This window comes from Protopterus annectens, chromosome 3.part1 (genome assembly GCF_019279795.1).
Source record: "Protopterus annectens isolate FY-2018-M chromosome 3.part1, PAN1.0, whole genome shotgun sequence".
Classification (NCBI taxonomy): Eukaryota; Metazoa; Chordata; order Ceratodontiformes; family Protopteridae; genus Protopterus; species Protopterus annectens.
In genome coordinates this window covers 1571488944-1571509035 of record NC_056732.1, presented here as the reverse complement: position 1 = coordinate 1571509035, position 20092 = coordinate 1571488944, and the positions used below count along the sequence as shown (strand labels likewise).

At 39.1% G+C, this 20092-nt stretch overlaps 1 protein-coding gene across 1 annotated transcript in view; it reads left to right on the top strand.

The window, feature by feature from the left end:
* The window catches only part of LOC122797811 (amiloride-sensitive amine oxidase [copper-containing]-like), a 152800-nt gene that overhangs the window by 96271 nt on the left and 36437 nt on the right, over positions 1-20092 (top strand). The window contains exon 3 of the mRNA XM_044066333.1: positions 4181-4469. Within this exon, the coding sequence (XP_043922268.1) occupies positions 4181-4469 (289 nt within the window). The remainder of the gene's footprint in view (positions 1-4180; positions 4470-20092) is intronic.

Sequence of the window (20092 nt, the reverse complement as noted above, 5' to 3'; positions counted from 1 at the left end):
AAATGGTATATGGGTAGATCCAGCTATGAGTTTTTTTTAATCATATCAACCAATTGGTTAATGATAGTTATAGAACTATAGGTTGTATAAAAAGATTTATAAAGTCTAGAAAATGAAAAATGATGATGTCATTATTTGTTAGTTACATTACATTAGATGCAAACTTGAGTATGGAATAACAATATGGAAACCCTATAAGAAAACAGGCATAAGTAAACTGGAAAGAGTACAGCAGAAATATATCAAGGGCATCCATGGATGTGAAAATTTAAGTTATTACAAAAGACTAAAATATCTGAACTTGTACAGTGTCTCCTTCAGATATCTAAGAGGATATCATATTCAGGTATATAGAGCAGTTAGAGACAACTACCTCTGGGAATGCTTGGTGTTATGAAAAAGTACTAGAGAATCATCAGACAACCTATGTAGAAATGATAAGTGTACTAATTGGTTCTCTGACAGAGTAGCTGGTGCATGGAACAGACTACCAAATTACATTAAAGCAAGTACTAGTTTAGATATTTTAAGAAGAGCCTGGACACTTATTATGGGAACAAGTGTTTTGGTATATTTGCAAACTAGAAGGGCATTAATGCCCATGCTTGAAATATTTATATGTATGTATGCAAACCTTTATCAGCAAATAAATAAGATAGTTAAGCATGATAGATTCATATCTCAATGCATTCCTCAGCTCTGGTACAAGCATCCACTACATGTCAAGAAGAGTAGCACCCTTGCCACCCTGTAGGTCAACCTAGATAACTGGATGGGCATTCTCAGCCCATCCCCATCTAACTTGTGTTGCCCTCCATAAAGGTGAATTGACTATTTTTTTTTTTTGGCTAGGGTTATAATTGTCTACAGACTGATTGCCTAGTACTTACCTATGAACATGTGAAGCTAAAGAAAAGAAAAGAAAAATATCCCTCAATGTCTTAGTTAATAATTAGAGTCAAAGCCTTAAATTTGTGTGCTGATACTTATATCCTTAGAAGGTTAATAAAATAACAGTTTTTCCATATAATATTTCTGAAGGATAAGAAATCTAAAACCATAATGTGTGTGTCCTTTTTACTGTTTACTATCATCAGAGATTTGCCAGAAAACCACAAATTTTATGAAGAGCAAACCAAAAACATGAGGCAAATCAGTAGCATTCTCTGAAATTAGGGAGAGTTGAGAGCTTCATAACTTCAGCTTTGTTTAGCATAAATAGTAGCCACAAGTATTCCAACTTATTTCACACAAAGGCACTCTTGTCCTGCAAACCCAAATGACTACCTAAGGAAAGGACAACAGAAAAGTTTTTTTTCATCCACAAACAACCCTCACACTCCCAATTCAGCAGTTCAGGCCACTATAATGATAAACATAATCTGACTGTGATTAAAAAAACCCTCTCAACTCAGCCCGTCAATGCAAGAATTGGGGCAAAGCCAAAGAGGAATGAAAGACAAAGGAGCACAGAAAGGCTGACTGCAGTCCTTAACAATATGTCATGAAAAACACTATGTTTATGAGGAATTGACCAAAAATTTAACATAAAAATATAAAGTGAAAATATGAGGTTGTTCTGTGAAATCAGGGGACAGCTTACTTACCTGCAGCCTTATTAGTCTTTCATTCCCAATTTCCCACCTCCATCATTATCTCTCAAAGGTCCAAAAACAATGTGTATTGTTATCACATTTTGCCAGTGTTTTAGTCTCATGGACACATACTCCATGTGTCTAACAGTTGCAGTTACCGAAGTAAAAGCAAATACTCACAATGACATTTAAACATTTGCAAGGTTAGCAACTGCTATGCTCAGCACATAGGCTAACAAACACGAGTTAGCAATGTGATGAAATTTATGTCAAATAACCACAAGTCTTCTTGAGATTGTCCTAATTTATAAAGCATTTTGTACTTTTAACTAATTCTGACATTATTCCATGGTGGTGCAGCGGTAGCATTGTTGCCTCACAGCAAGAGGTTCTCCCGTTTGATTCTCGGCTTGGGTTGAGAGTGCCTTCTGTGTGGAGTCTGCATGTCCTCCCCGCGGTCGAGTGGGTGTTCAAAAGACATGCGTTGAATTGGCGTGCCTTTGTTGAAGGTTGGGCATCGGGCTGGCAACTTAATACCATAAAAAACAACTTCCAATCATTAGCGGACCGGAGTTCCGCTGTGCTGACCCCTAACCGGGAAAAGCTGAAAGACAAACAACATCAACAACTAAGTCTGTCATTAAAACTATAAGTGCTTAAATGTTTCTTCTAAGACTTGTTCATAGGCAGTTATAAAAACATTCAAAAAGTCATAACTGCATCATTTACATCCCTGTCCCTGCCCCATCAAAACAAAAATGTATTCAGTCCCTGGAGTGGATATTCTCTTTTATGTGCTTCCCTAAAACATTCAAGTCTAATTTATCTCTCTTTTTAAGACCAGAAATAGAGTACTAGGTTGTTCATGTTGCTACATTTGCTTAATAAAGTTTGACAATTGTAGAACTGTATTTTTTTCTTTGGGGGCAGGGCTGCAAAACTATAACATCATGTGGTTATTGATGGTTGTCTCCATTCTCAGTTCTTTTATTGTACTTTGCAATCTGAGCTATTTTAATGTAACAAAATCACAAAGTGCTTATTGTATTTTAATAGAGCCTGTGATAATGTGATCTTGGAGGTCTTGTTCCCAGCATCTATTTTAAATTCCCTTTATATGAATCATACTGGAGATAAGGAAATTCATTTTTTTTAACTTGCACATAAATCAAAGTGACTGTGAGTCCCATGCATCTTGCACAGTTTCTGGACCCGATTTTTGTGCACTTCTTTGCCTGAATTACTCTGATATATATTCTCAGAGTTACTCATCTCTTAACAGCAGTTAGCTGAACTGCTGATTGTTCTGAGGTTGTTTTCTAGTTTGTAGTTCAAAAATGAGAATAAGACAGGTTTGTTAAGTACCTTTATGACATCTAAAAGTGCTTAATAAGATTTTGTTAAGCACTCTCGCCACTGCTAAGCACTAGACACACTACAGTAATAGCAATGGTCATTAGTCACCACAAAAAAGTTGAAAGAAAGGCAAAGAGGTTTAAAAAATTAAACACTAAGTCAGCTAAATGAAGCTTTTAATGGATATTTAAACCTTTTTGAATTTCTCACTGTTCTTCTGTAGTAGCTGCTCTCTGTGTTTGGCAGCATTATGTGTTACAACTTTCTACGCTATAACTCACTTAGTTTTCTTACACTTTTTTTCTTTCTATCGTAGCACTCAGGAGCAGGTAAAGCTCCATGCAGTAAGAACACTGATCAGGTCTGTCATATCATAACCCAGCTCGTATGTCAAGATCATACCTCACAACCTCTTAGCCCATGAAATATGGAAAGGTAAAAAGTACTGGGGACAAAAGTCCAAAAAAGGAACTGATTTTAATTATTGGTCTTATAAACTTAGAAAGTTGATAGAATAAAAGGGTTTGAATCAGTATGCATTTTCTGAAAGGATGTAAATTCTGAAACTGAAATGTCCATCATTATTTAATGACTTCCATCCTCAATGATTTGCAAGAAAACCACAGATTGTATGAGCAACTGAGCAAAAATATCAGACAAAAAAATGGACTTTCTGCAAAAATCTAGACAGTTGAGAGGTATGGGTCAAGCCTGTCTGCCTTGAGCAAGTAACAAGCTGGTTATGATGTGAGACCCGATCATAATCACCTATAGTACTAATTGAGTGACCTCCATTAGAATAAGCTGGGTCCCAAAGGATAAACATTTTAAATGTCTATATCTGGCACTCCTGTGACAATATGATACTATACAACCCATGCCTTATAAGAAAGGATTTATTTGAACCATAAATTATCTTTTTTTCTAAAGTCTGAACTCACAACTCTGTGAGGAAATCACTTAAGTTACAGCAGGATGAGTTTGCAACACAGTCAGGGTAATATACTGGATTAGCACTTCTGCTTACAAGTAATTAGAAATTGTGATTATAATTATGAGAAAGTTAATTTACCTTGAGCTATTCCCTTGTAGAATCATTCCTTTCAAGTAATGTAATTCAAAAAATGGATTTATTTGACATTGTATTTTGATATCATATCTATGAAACTGAGTAATGTAGATATATCAACAAGTTTCATTAATAACGTATAACACAAATCTCATTTCAGGCACAGAGAATGTATTTGAGACAATTGACTTGATGGAGGAAAATATCCCTAACCCCTGGAGCACAGAACACTCTATTGTCCAGTCACGAATGTACCACACCGTTCACAAAACTGAAAGAGAAGCAGCCTTTCAAATCAGAAAAAAACTGCCACCTTATCTAATGTTCTACAATGCCAACAAGAAAAACAAGTGGGCTCACAAGCGAGGATATAGAATACAATACAATTCTCATGCTAGACCTGTGATGCCTTTGAACTACAAAGAAGAAAAAGGAGTTTCATGGGCAAGGTAAAGTATTTACGGGTGAGCTTGAGGAACAGAACAGTCTTCTGGCAATGTATGTGTGTGTATAGTATAGCAAGAGAATAAAAAGGTAAATATATAAATAAATTGTATTATGTAAGACAGAATAAGCACATTTTTTCTGACCTTTGAGTACTTTTAGTATTTTATCCCTCATCCTTGTTTCACCTGTCCCATGCCCTAATGAATGCCTTCATGGATTCTCTCTTCTCTCCCATTCAAACAGTTTGATGGGTTCACAATCCTGATGGCTAAGAAGTACTTCTTCAGTTTCTATCTGCCCCCCATCCTTTCTTTACAGGATGATCCTTCACTTTATGGTGACTTGATTTTATACATCCATCTCATGTACCAACCCATTTCTTTACATATCTGATGGGATATGTTCCACTGCATCTGGTCTTCTGTCACATCCCACCCAATCCATCCTGTGCCTACATCTGATGGCTTTCCTTTACATTCTTTCAGACAGTCTGAAGTCCCCCATTTTGGGCTGCCTTCAGAATTGCACACAACAGCTAAGATGTAAACCGACCACAGTAGAAAGGAGCCCATGATTCTGAGGATGTATCACAGACTTTTCTGTGTTGCTGTCGCTGCCCTCTCATTTTTTCCCTTCTTATCCCTTCCAGATGTGATCTACATCCCCAAATACTTATCCTGCTCTATCATCATCAGTTTCACTCCTCCCAGGTGATATTTTACTCCATGGTTGTTGTGGCCCATGTGCAGTAGTTTGCAATAGCTGTCACCTTTCCTTCCACTTTATCAAGTTTTAGGCTCTTTTTCGGCTTTATTTCTGTGTCATCTACTGCTGCACCCATCCTTGTATCTTCATGAAAATGGTTTGTCAGCCTGTTCTGACATGCACTAAAGACCCTGTGGCATCTACTTCCTAGAAGATACTCACCCCAGCAAGATTATTAACCTTTAGTTGACAGTAAAGGGAAGTATATGGTAAAAAGGGTCCAGTGTTTTTTGGCTATCTAATGAGATGTTAAACTGAGGCCCAATCTGCTTGAGTTGGTGGTAGCTCAGGTGTACGTAGAAAATTCTATAACACCTAACAAAAAGAGCTGGGGGAGTTCCCCAATGCCCTGGCCAAATTTCCCCTTGTAGTATGAAAAACACCTTAGGTCTCTCTTGAAAAGCGGCCTTTAGCTTCGGACTAATCCACTCAACAAAGGATAAATAAAATAAAAAATAAATAAAGCGGTCTTACAAGTTGGAAAAACTAAATGCTTGTAAATGTAAGCATGTGGAAGGACAGATATATTATTGCAGAATAACTAGGGTTTGCTGAATAATCATATTTTAACCATGTGTTGTTATTGCACTTCCTTGAGAAAATTCTGCTTTACTCATCTTCTTTTATATGGGTCTAAATTAATTTATCAAAGGTTCGTTCCCATGAACCTTTGCTCATCGAACCATATATAGTGAACACTCACTTCTGCAAATGTTCAGTTTTATGAATTACTTTCCAGGGAAAGTAATGAATTACTCAGGATTTAGACCATCACACAATACACAGAATTTCAAATCCACCCAGAAGGGGGGCTGCACCCCCATACCCCCCTAACTATATACACCACCTCCAAGATCATACTGCAGTTGGGAAAAGGGAAAATTTCTAATGCTGATTAACTCATTACTTTCCCTGGGAAAGTCATTTGTTGAACTGAATGTTCGCTGAAGTGTACATTTCTTGTATATGGTTCGATGAACAAAGGTTCGTGGAAATGAAGCTTTGATAAAGTAATACAGACCCCTTTTACATAATGTATTTCAAGTGAAGATGGTTTACATCAGTAGTAATTGTAATGGTACAGGCTCTGGTAATCAATAATGCTGATAAAGTCATGTTAGCATAAAGATTTGCTTTGGGGAAAGTATCTGTGAAAACTATGAGCCAGAGGATATGCCCTTTGGATACCAAGCTTGAAACATGTCACAATACCATGATCTCACTCTGATACAAATGTTCTCCAGGAAGGGCTGACACAAACGAACTAGTGTCAGATCCATGGACTAAAAGTAAATGCCAAGAAATGCATAATAGTATCCTTTAGGAAGTCATCCATCCCTGCTAACTATCATATTGACAAAATACCTATTAGAGTTGACCCAGTAGTCAGGGACTTAGAGACACACATAGATAGTAATCTAGCCTTTGACAATCATGTATCTACAGTAGTGAGAAAATCATTCTATGTTGCGCAACTTATAAACAAAGGCATGGCATCTAAGTCCAAGGAAGTCATTGTTCCACTGTATTTTGCATTCATCAGACCTATCATTGAGTACAGTGCCCCCTTTGGTTTGTACCTAACCAGGCATATCCAATAATTGGAATGTCCACAGAGGTTCCTCAGTAAAAGAATACAGGGTGTAAATAAAATGTCCTATGCAGATCGCCTCAAGGCCCTAACCCTGTATTCTGTCTCCTACAGGCTTTTGAGGGGAGAGCTATGCCTGGCATACAGGACATTGTCAGACCCCAATCTGATGGACCTTCTGCATATCCACAAAAGAAACAGCACCAGAATTACCAATTCTAAAGACTTAAACCTTGCCTGTGATATAAATAGGACCTGCTGGAGAGATAGGTGTATATCCCAGACATTATCCCTTCTATGGAACAGGATCCCTATCCATGTGGAGCACAGTTCCTCCCTAACCCAATTCAAGCATAACTTGGACAATTGGATGGGAACAGGAAATTCATCCCTGGCTTGGCACCTATGTCTCTAATGGACACAGGCAACCTGTAAATGGTTAATCTCCCAGGCCCATGCTTACACTTATCAAGGGTATCAGAACTTGTCAGAGATTTAGGATGCATGACTAGGCTTAAAAAGGCCCTTGTGGTTGTTAGCCTAGTAAACACATATGAAACTATAACTTTATTGTAGTAAACCTGTATAATATCATATTACAGAAGGGAAATGCTAGATTAAGCTATAGGTAAGACTTGAAAATTAATGTCAAAGAACTAGGCTCTAATGGTTTAAGTCATGGGAAAGGTTGAATATGTGATGTAAGAGTAAAAAATTCTGTCCTCTTTTCTGGGCAATAAGCAGGCCAACTAGTTAAAGTAGATGCATAATTGATAACATATACTGCTGAGCAATATTTTTGTTAATATTGTACAGTGTATTAGGGAAACAATTTGGTATGAGCAAAAGGAATGGAAAAAAGTGTCTATCCTTGCAAATAAAAAAAAGGATTTGAATTAAAACTGTCTGCAAAATATAAAGGACTCAAGAGAATGTGTTTTGATAAACCTGATATAGAGCATGGTGTAGGAAATGGAGTCAAATATTACATGTGCACAAACAAAAGGTATGAAATTCAAGTTCAGGGGATAACATTAGAACAAAATGTTTTCTTCCTCTGGTAAGTAGAGCAACGATACATGCAAAACTGTTTTTTAGTGAAAGGCATGTTTAAGATCATAGAAGGCATTGCACAATTTTGAATTTGTGTGTGTGTGTGTGTGTGTGTGTGTGTGTGTGTGTGTGTGTGTGTGTGTGTGTGTGTGTGTGTGTGTGTGTGTGTGTGTGTGAGATAGGCCAACTTACCATTGACTTTAGATCACTAAATTTCCACTGTGACTCTCTTCCTTCCCTATGGTCACCTCAATGAGGTGCAATCCTGCATATCCATTTGTGGGCAAGGGACAATTCAGCATGTCCCTTTTCTGAGTGTGCTCTTTCCTTTCAGATGATTAAACCATAACACCATTGGGTAAAGATTCCCACCATTACCTGGGAGCAGAACATCTGAAGCCTTCATCCTGAAACCAAGCTGATGTTTTCTCTGGAGGCCCTAATGTCTACATGTTGGTATCACTTATTAGATTCCACTGCTTGCAATTAGACATGGTCTTGATGCCTTCCTGCTCTGACCCTAATTGGAGTACATTAGCGCAAACCTTCCTACATACCTGGACCTTGGCCTCCATTCTGCAGCCCTGTCTTCACTGGGCTGCAGTGAATAATCAACTAAACCAGTACATCCTTCTGCCCCTCTCTTTCTCCCAAACCTTGTCATTCCTCGGTCCACCTGCCCACTCACAAGGTGCCTGCGCTGCTAATTAAAGTCCAGTTATCAGGGTTACCATAGTTAGTGTCTACTCCAACAGAGCTAGAGGCAGAGCTCAGCTTAGACACCTCGTATTAAAATGAAAATATGGGTCTAGAAAACGTGACTGAATACAGTGGAGAAATAAGTGATACATATTACCCATGGATATAAATAATTTACATCATTCAGTATAATATGCCGGCCTCATATGCAAAGCCATGGAAAGACTTCTCATGGAACTAATCAATCAGGTCATAGGGAACCTCCAAACACTGAACATGGTTTAGTCTGGATTTGTCAGGGGCAGGTCATGCTTACTCAACTTGGTGAACTTTTTTGAAAAGGTCATTGATATAATGGATAATGGCAAAATGCCACACACACTGCATACCTTAACCTGGCCAAAGCTTTTGACATAATTTCTCACTTAGGCATAGTAGAAAAGCAAAATAAACTAGGAATAACCCCCTACATCACCCACTGGATTCACAACTGTCTCACAGATAAGTCATAGGAAGTCAAAATAGGGGAAATAGGATTGTGTCTAGATCTAGGGCACCCAACTAACAAACTAAAACAATGAGTACCAAGGTCATACAGAAAAAAAATCAGTAAAAACTAAAAGAAAAATCTAGCCAAGTTAGACTTACCACTGTGTGATTCCTTGAAACCTCTTGCATTAGAGGCAATATGGGATATATGCAAATGCACCCTTAAGGACATCAGGTGTTTCAGCAATATGGCAGTTCTGAATGTCCATGACTTTTTTCCTTTTTAAATTTGTTATGGACAAATTCAGGCCAATAAAGCCAAACACCACTAGCTGTGGACATGCATGTTTTGAATGGACAAATTCAAGCCAATAAAGTCAAATCCTACTAGCTGTGGACATGCATGTTTCTTACTTCAAAAATAGCCTAACAAACTAAAACAATGAGTACCAAGGTCACACAGAAAAAACAATCAGTAAAAACTAAAAGAAAAATCTAGCCAAGCTAGACTTACCACTGTGTGATTCATTGAAACATCTTGCACTAGAAGCAACATGGGATATATGAAAATGGCTCCTTAAGGACATCAGGTGTGGAACTGCCATATAGTTGGGGAGGCAAGTGGGCTTAAAAAAGCCCTGAGACCATTTCTATAAAGAGTAAGAAACCAGAAAAAACAGCAATAATTAGTGGCTTACCTTTTCTAACAGGGAGGCGAATGGACAGACCACACGGGCAAAGCAGTTCTTATTTTACATCAGGTTCTATGTTTTTCAGTTTAGGAGCAGTAACCCATGCATATGTGTGGAACATCGGTAAATAGACTTATCTCGGGCTGTACTGGTGTATCATTTGTTCTGAAACTTTGAGAATGTCTCTAACTTTGGCCACTAAATGTAATAGAAATTTTCATTTTTTTCATGAGGTGGTACTGGTATTTGGTTTTAAATTCTGGCTTCAGGCAGAGAGCAGACCATGACTCTGTCCTTACAGTGCCTTATGAGTGTAACTCCAGTGTGTCTGGCCATGGAGTTGCCTTTTACTAGTACCTTACCATGGATGGCTGCAACCTCTAAATAAGATGAGGGTATGTTTGTGGCAATGGTACTTTGTGGCTGACATTTATAAAAACATTGTTCAGGAGTTTTAAGTAGTTATTTAATTCAGCCTTATTATTAGTGGGTATAGTGCTGGGTGACTTTGATAAGGTGCTAAACTGATTAATGGGTCCATGTGGTGTATGAGTGGGTAGCCTCCAAATGAAGTATTTGTACCTATCAGAAATCATTTAAGTGTAGCTAAGAGAAGATGATTGTCAATAAACATGAGGCAGTTATTCTGCCTCAGCATGACTGGTGCTGTTTTGTAATTCTGCCTTTTTATTTCTGGTATATTTAGCCTATGATTTTATAATTTGCACACATATTTAGTCTGGGGAGAAAGCAAACTGTGAACCTGCATCAGTTATGTCCAGTGAATGATCATATAAGTACTTAATCCAGTGAACTACCACAAGGACATAATTCCCTTCAGGAGGGAATAGTATGATGTCCACACTTTCTTCATACAATTGTTGCCATCACTGTGATGGCACAGTAAAGAAGATTATTTTTGCCAGAGGTACCCAAATTGTAGAAGTACCTCAGTATGCCATGTGTTACGATGCAATAATTATGACATGCAGGTTGATACGGACTTCTCAATTTCTTTGCTCAAAAAGTCTTGATGAAATCAAAATAATGGGGGACAAAAGCTCAAACAGGGTTACTTTTTTAAATATTTCTCTAATTCATCTATAAAGCAGACATTTGACAAAGTGCTGTTTTTTTTTCCCTGAGTGGAGCTGTGTCATTTAAGATGAGATAAATCATTTTAAAATGTTTATAGAAATGTATTAAGCCTACTGCAATATAAAAGCTATACTCTTAACATCTATCTCCTTTCTTCTGCTTATGCAATAGGCAGGAACAACAACACTCATTTGTGTAACAGGCACTATGGGAAACATAATGTTATTTTATGATACACATTTATGCAATAAAGGTAACATATGACATTGTTTTATTGAATAAAAAAATAAAATACACAATGGAAGCAACATAGTGCAGTTATATAGTAAATGGTGTTATTCTGAGATACCCAGAAGGCTGCACAGAACAGGATGTAGAGGCTGTACGCAGCTCAATAATTTAATATAAAGCTGTGATCTAATGTTTATCTGGCTTTATCTGGTTGTACAGTAGATGCACTGGTAGCAGAAATGCTCTATACAATAGATATTGTGACACATGTAACGCTATTTGGTAATACCCTTCGATGTTCTATGGATAGTAAATGTTTCAATGCTTTGTGTTACACATACTGAAGCACACTGAACAGAGAAACATACTTTTCTTACTACAGAGCTGATATTTTTGATTTGCATGTTATCATGGTGGAAAAGCAGCATACAGTATTTTAAAATGTCTATAGTAACCAGCATTTGGTAGTATCTGATGAATTAATAAAAAAGACAGGACATACATTGTTAGTGATATAGTCCCCCAGATTCAAGAATCTCCATGTAAGAATAAGACTATTCTTGCATGGACTGGTTCGAGCCATTTAGAACAGCAGCGCACCTTGCATATTCATGAAGGCATGCTGCTGTTTAATCTGTATGGACACGAACTGTGAACGAGTGTAGGGGGTGTGTCCAAGTAATGCACGGACACTAAGCATTCCCCCTGCACTCAGAAAGTGCCATACGACACTTTCTAAGCCGAACTGGCATAATATTATAGCTATTAGAACGGACGCTGAAATGTAAAAATGATCATTTTAGTGTCCGAGGACACTGAAATAAAAATCGACAACAAGAAAGCAATGTAGGGGATGTATGACAAGTTCTATGACGCACCCCCTGTATTGCTAAAGTGCTGTATGACACTCTTGCAACCTGCTAAAGCAGGAAATGTGTGCAAATGCACACATAACTGGGGATAAATCCCCAAAAAGTGAAAAAGCACAAATATAGCCCCACAAACATAGAAAGTTGACAGAGAACAGGTCATGCAAAAGCATGAATCATGGAAGGGTAGAAGTCTGAAAGCAAATGTATGCCAATATTCCCTCACAGCACTGCATGTTAATAAAGGCACAAATGATGGGGGGAATAAATACTACATTAGGGACACGCCTGAAAAATTGTCCTCACACAATTAGAAAGTTGATAGATAACAGGATATGTATTAACAGGAGTCCCTGAAGGATAGAAGCCTGAAAGCCAAATCTATGCCAGTATTTTATAATTGCAGCCCCAAGTAGTTGTCAGAACACCAAAATACATACCTGTAAAACTGAAAAATATAATAATAAAATATACTTTTTTAATAGATTAAGGAATATTTAAGTGTAGCTAAGTCGGTGTGCACGTTATGGCTGTCTGCTTAGGATAGCGTAAACCTCCCATAGGAGTTAAATGCAAATAGACAGGTGAAGTTGCCAAGCCAAGTTAGTGTAGTGGTTAAAGTTGTGACTTTATATACAGACATTCATGGTTCGAGTCCCAAGACAGGCAACTTCTTTTCCTATGTGAAAGTAGTGTTAAAATTATTTTAGTAAATTTAAATTATGTAGCAACTTTTTTGTCAACCAGGGTAGTGTAACAGTTTCAAACGTGAGATGTCAGTGTAGAAAAGATGTGAAACCCATATATATAAACACACATGCCCCATACAGTATAGTCACACATGAATATAATTTAATGAAAGCACATAGGGGGATGTCATGGAAGATAAACGTAATATTATAATGCATATATAAATATTATTTTATAATATAACATTATAAGTATAATATGCTTAAATGTGCCTTAATCACTCTGTATCCATCAGACCTTGTTCTACTCAGCAACAAAATAGTCAGCCCTGCCAAGTCTCAAACCTGTGATGCTGTCCTCTACAATCACAGCAAAATGCCACTACCCCATCTGAGCTGAGAGAGGATGCAAAGCTTTAACAAACATATCATGCATTCTGGTAATTTAACATTAATAAAAACAAACAGAAATCTGGAGTAGTCAGAGTAATGTACAACTACACATTCTGAGCTGTACAAATCAATGTTGCCTTTTCAAGCATAACATCCAATAGAGGCATACAACATTAAGGAGAAAGCTTTGTGGAACCATTCATGTGTTGTATATAGACATACACATACACACACACACACACACACACACACACACACACACACACACACACACACACACACACACACACACACATGCACACACACACACACACACACACACACACACACATATATATATATATATATATATATATATATATATATATATACAACAAAAACCATACACCAGAAGAGAAAATAATATAAAAATAAAACTTCTTCTATTTAAAACACTAAAATAATAAAGTAAATAAAACTTGCAGGCACTAAACAGTTCAATGAAGCTTTCACTCTTATTAGATGAAAGAGCTTCTTCAGAATAACCAAATTTTCAAACACATACAGTATAATTCAGAGTAAATCACGTTAGCACAGTAACCAATGAATTAAATCAAAACATTAGTACAGAGACCAATGAAATATCAATATAACATTCAAACAGTACCAATGAAATAGTATAAAGTGTGAAACTAATATAAATATGTATATATGTACATGGAAAAAAAAAAAAATATATATATATATATATATATATATATATATATATATATATATATATATATAAAACATGCAGTGCAGTTATACCTCAAAACCATCCCTCTCAACCTGTTAATGCAAGAAACCTGTACAAAGGCTGTAATAGGGACCTAAACCTTGTCACCACAATAAACAGAACATGCTGGAGGGATAGATTCCTGTCCCAGAGACTTCCCATACTCTGGAACAGACTACCTATCTATGTCAAACAGAGCTCCTCATTAGCACTCTTCAAGAAAAATCTTGATGATTGGATGGGAAATGGGAAATTCACCCCAGGGATCACTTCTGTGGCTCTGCTCGACAGGGGCACAGGAAAATAATTTTCTTGGGTGGCGAAAGCCAGGGTACATTTTTTGGCTAGGCTTGTATGGGCCCTAGCCTAGTACCTACCTAGTACCTACCTATGAACCTATGAAAAGAGGTGGGGGATGGGCCACATATGGGGACATATTTCAGATATTGCTGTTACAAATGAAGACATTTGCTACAGCAACAGGGTGCATTTCAGTAGACAGTTATTTTAAGATATGAGGATGGAAACTGAAATGTCATGTCATTATTTACTGACATAAATCCTTGGATCATTACCTTGATTTACCAGACAAACACAAATAAATTGTGGAATTGAACAAAAGTATTGTCCAAACATTTGGACATTCTGTGAAAATCCTGGCAGTGGAGAGGTATACTCAGAACTGCATAGTGCAATGAATCCGGACCAAGCTTGACAAAGTGGGGGGACAAAGGCCTGACAATAGGAACATATCCAAAATACATCAGTAGATAAGCTGAGAAAGTTGATGTAGTAACACTGTATGTCCTAAAATATATTGACTGAAATATCACAATGCCAGAACTCAATTGCTTCTCATTAGTTAGTGACCTCAAGCCCCACATCATCCCACTGATGTGTCAGGAATACACAACAGTTATGGGGACCAGACCAAAGATATAGGCCAGACAACTGGACACCATACAAATATGTGGACATAACACAACATTAGGGAAACTACACTGAGCTACTGAGCAATGTTAAAACTACCATCAGACTGACATAACATCACCGAGGTCCAGCTCTGGGGCTGTACACATGCATTAGCAAATATAACAGGCACTACAGGGATGTAACACTAGTGGAAAACAGACACTGGTGTGAAAGTGCATACCCCCAAACAACTGCACCACAGTCACAGCAACATACCAGTAAGCAAACTGAACATGACAGTATAATATCTGTGGGCAACAAAATCCCATTTGCCACTCACACATTACCCCTACATATACTGGCCCAACTCACAGTGTACTGGGAATCTTGAGGTGTTACAGGACATTTCACAGTCAGCTCCTACAAGCATATAGATCTGATTGACTGCCAGCAGCTGTAGCAGCATGCAGAGTCAGATAGGTAAAAGATGTATAGCATTCATTCTGCTACTCTCCCTAGCCAGCTCAACAAACATATGCACACAACACTACTGCACAATCATGGCAGTCTGTTCACAGTGGCCAGACATACATAACTGTCATATATAGTGATTTTCACAGAATTACCAGGGTGTGGATCCATAATCCTGCCCACCGCTGCATACCATGACCAGGAGTCTGCCAGGTCATTGGCATGATAACTGGAGTGCAGTTGGTAATTAATGATATACCATACCTCTGCACCTCATAGTGTAAGACATCTGGATAGTGCATGATGTGCTTGTGGGACAGGGGACTGGAAAGAGGGACATAGCACACATACTGGTGTTACAAACTGAAACAGTAGCTGGTGTTACATGTGTTGTTGTAACATAACATCCCTGAAGGATATTATGTCTGGAACTACAATGGATGTCAACAGTTACTGACTACAATCCTCACATTATTTATTATTTATTTATTTTACATTTGTTTACCAGGATTGTCCGACTGAGCTGAAGAGCCCTTTTTCAGTGGAGGCCCAGGGAGAAAAGCTCCAACATATTATACAATTTTCATTATAAATTAGCATTAACAGCAATGTTACAGGATTATTACAAGGCATTAAGTAGCAATAAAATGTTATACAGTGTCAGTAATCAGGAGTATAGCAAAATTATTTCAAGTTGTATAAAAAGAAATATGTCATTAAGATGAATATAGTTTTTGGGGTAAGTGGTTACAAAAACCCAGTTTTATCATAATGTAGTTGCATGAAGGCAAGAGAATTACAATAGACTGTTTCTCTGAGGTGATTTGCTTAATATATTTTAGAAGACAGTAGAAAGAGTAGTCAAGGAAGATTAGAGAGAGCTAGTGAGAAGAGTGAGTTAAGGGCAGAAAGTAGATTAAGGTATGAGAAGTAGGGGATGTTTAAGGAGGGAGAGTGCAGTGGCAGGACCAGTGAGTTTTAAAGTTATTATTCTACCAACCCCACAAAAACAGACATTGTTTGAGGAACAGCCCAAACATAACAGGCAAACATCTAATCAGTCTGTGGACAACATGCCAGTTGAGAGGTATGTCAGAGGCATATCACTGTCAGATGTCAAGTCCCAGTAAGTGCATGTCCAGAAGAACCATATCAATCTAGTAACCCTCCATGTGTATAACAGCACTAATAACATACAATCTGTACCAAATTCTAGAGCTTTGTCCCTCATGTTGTTGGGCTGTCTCCAGATGTCCTGTCCAGTGAGGTATTTCCACCTACTGTCTGTGAAGATGTAGCCCCCATACCTCCATAATGCCCCTCATACAGGCAAGGAACTAGCAGTGTCCAGACCCACACCATAATAGTATGTAGGCATCTACATAGCTTTATGGCCTCAGCAATACCCGGCAGGACAACATCAACCGCCTCAAGGTAGGCTGAATGCCTGTGGTGGACAGCAGCAATACACAAACCACAGACTTGGCCCCTATATTGGCTGTACAGGGTAAATCAAGAGCAGGCACCGACTTGGCATCAAGTCAGCCTTTGTCTGATCAAGCACATAAGGTCACAGGTGAAGTACTGTAAGGCTAACTATGAATACAAATTGGACACATCCACCAAGGCCAGTCACAAGGCCATCTTCACATAAGTTTGCAATCTCTGAGGCAACAAACCAACCCACCCTGTAATGGTGGTCAGTCAGACCACATACATACACAACATAGCCAACCTGCTGCAGATAGGTTTAGGGCATACATTACCCCCTAGCAAATCTTCACTATTGATGGATATCCACAGCACCCATACCCATCCCCTCATCACTGGTAAGTAGGTACATTTTGCCTACTGAAGGGCAACAAATGTAAGCATCCATGGGATCTGATAACATCCCCTGTCTGCATCCTACATGAACTCAGGCATGTGCTCCCAGCTTTGGCACCATCCACACCCCATCTGCATGGAAGATGGCCAATGTTATCCCTCAACAAAGACATGAATGAGGAGTAGGAAATTAACTAGCCCTCATTGGGGTGAATATAGCACTTTAGGGCCAGCAGTGCAATGCAGGCAGATACAGTGCTGATACAGTACAGGGGTATGGTGTCGTTGTGAGTGGTGGCTACTGGTATGCAATGCAGATGTGCAAGTTCTGTACATACATTTGTCAAATGCATGAGGTCCTGTGATGTGTCTCCATTTTATGTCTTCCATGTGCAATGTCGGATCAGCAAAGGTCAACTTTCTCTGTGACTGAGACAAATATAATCCTAGAAACCATACTATACAACCATGCCATAATGTTTGGCTGGAGTCAGCAACATCTGCAGGAGAGGACCAACCTGTGGTACAACCTTTTCCACAGGGTAAACGATGTCAGCCTGCACGCATGTACATACGAGCAGGTCCAGCATCATGAAAGTGACCTCATATGCCATGCCCGGCAAATGGCTGCAATGGCCCGGGACCACACAGCCACAAGTGCAGGCCTGGCCTTGCAGCCCCACTGACACCCCAGTGGGGAGCTCCTCAGGTACCTTGGGGCACCCATCCCAGTACAACATCAGAGGACAGACCCCCCCCCCCCACATACTGGAGGTGGGTGGCACCCAGACAATGGATGAGGAATGTGCAGGTAAGGACCTAGTGTAGATTAATAGACTAGTGTAGCAGACATACTCATAATTGTAGAGTATCTACGTGCATGTGTCAGGTCAGACTGTAGTTGTGGATGGGGTTTTCTAATGCACAGAAGTGCACATCTATGGTAAAGGACAGAAAATTGTGTAGTTTCAGTGGTTGTACTGTAAATGTGCAGACATGCGGCATCCATCCTGTACCAATGTCACATGTTAGTCTGCTGACAATACTTCTCTCCCACAACTACCTAGGTCCCTTCAGTCTGCATGTGGAACAGCAGCCTGAAGCTGGTGAGTGTGGAATTGTTCTGTTGTGGCTTGCCAATACCCCAGACATGTGAAGGCCATGCAATGTACCATGCACAAAACTTTCACTCATAGCCATATTGCTTTATGTGCATGTTCACTTGTGGTGGGGTTAACTGCATTGCATCAGGGGTCACCACAGGGGTCTAGCTGAAGAGAATGAAACATTCCTGTAGCATACCTCATGACCTGTCACTGCAAGACTTCTGGACAGAGACCAACAAAATGGGTGGACAAATGGCCTAAGGTAGGAACATGTGTGAAACATTACTCTCATATAGTGGATATAAACAGTGTACACACCCCTGTAAAGATACCAGGTATTTGTGATGTATATACAAATTGAGACCACAATATGTCAGTCCATACCTTTTCCAACCTGTACTGTGACCTATGGCATGAACAATTCACTTGTAAAATCAATAAATCTGTTGGACACCAAATATGGAGTATACAAACCTGACAATAAGCTGGATGCATATGTGTGGACACCCTTCAAATCATATTTTATTGCAGCAACTTGCGATTTACTGACAGCATTCAGTCTGCTTGGGTACACACCTGCCATCAAGTAAAGGAACTCTGATTAACACCAAATAACAGTCTGCGGTCCAAGTAGGATATTCATGACATTTGCTCAGTTGCCTGCAACAGCAACAGCCATGGTTTGCAGACAGCTTACAAAGCAGCAAAGGGATCTCATATTTGAAATTTATCAGTCAAGAGTAGGGAACAGCAACATTACCACAGCATTGCATACACCATGGAACACAACGGAGACAGTTGTCAAAAGGTGGACTGATTATCGGGCATCAATGCTGTTGAAAAGAACCTGACATGTCAAAACCTGGTCTGGGAGGCTGACAGGGGACATACAGCAACAATGAGGGGATTGCAGGAATCTCTTGCAAGTACTGGTGTTGTGTACTACGTGTGAGAACACTCTGCAGTATTCTGCATACGTCTGGCCTACGGGGTAGGGTAAGCAGATGGAAGCATTTCCCCACACCAAAAAACATCCAGGGGTAGATAAAATTTGCAGTACAGCACATCAAGTCTCCTAAAGGCATGTGTTAGGGTATAATGAGACTATGGATTGACCTCACAGCCACAATACCAAAAGGTTTGTGTGGTGCAGAAGCAACACCTCTCTTAACCTGAAGACCAACATCCCCATGATGAATCATGCTGGTGGCAGTGGTCTGCTGTGGGGATGCTGTTCCAAATCCAGGACTGGGCCTGTAGCCACAGTGGTGGGAATTCTGAACAGTGCCAAATAACACCCACATCTGGCCCATATCCATCAGGCATCTGCAAGAACGCTGAGATTGGGAAGGTGTGTTTTAACATGACAAAGACCAGAAGCATACATCCAAAGCTACCTAAGAATGGCTCCACCTGAACACACTCATGTTTATGGATTGGCCCAGCCAGAGCCTAGACCTACACCAGATAGAATAAACCCAGTGTGACCTGACGAGGGCTGTGCACATGAGCTGCCCTTGTGATCTGACAGAGTTAGGTGACTGTTGCTGGAAGAGTGGCCAAATAATGCCAAGTCAAGATGTGACATGCTGATAGACATCTTCACAAGAAGAGTGAATGCTGTAAGTCACTTACAAGGTGCTTCAACAAATTATCATTTTAAGGGTGTGCATACTTATGCAACCAACATATTGTACATATTGCAGTCATTATATTTTACATGTAACACATTTGTTTGTTTATTGATTGGATTGCACAGGTCATATGTCACATGAAAGGTGGGTAACATATCTGAATGCATTATTATGGTCTCTTCTTATATATTACACTAACATGGCATGTTAACAGGATTGTGTACAGTTATCATATCCACTGTAAGCTTCGAAGGTTGGTGGTGTAACAGGAATTGTTTGACATTTATTGCTGGTTTGTTGGTCTGACACTCAAATGTATCTCATTAATCAGTGATGTCACTTCTCAGATCAT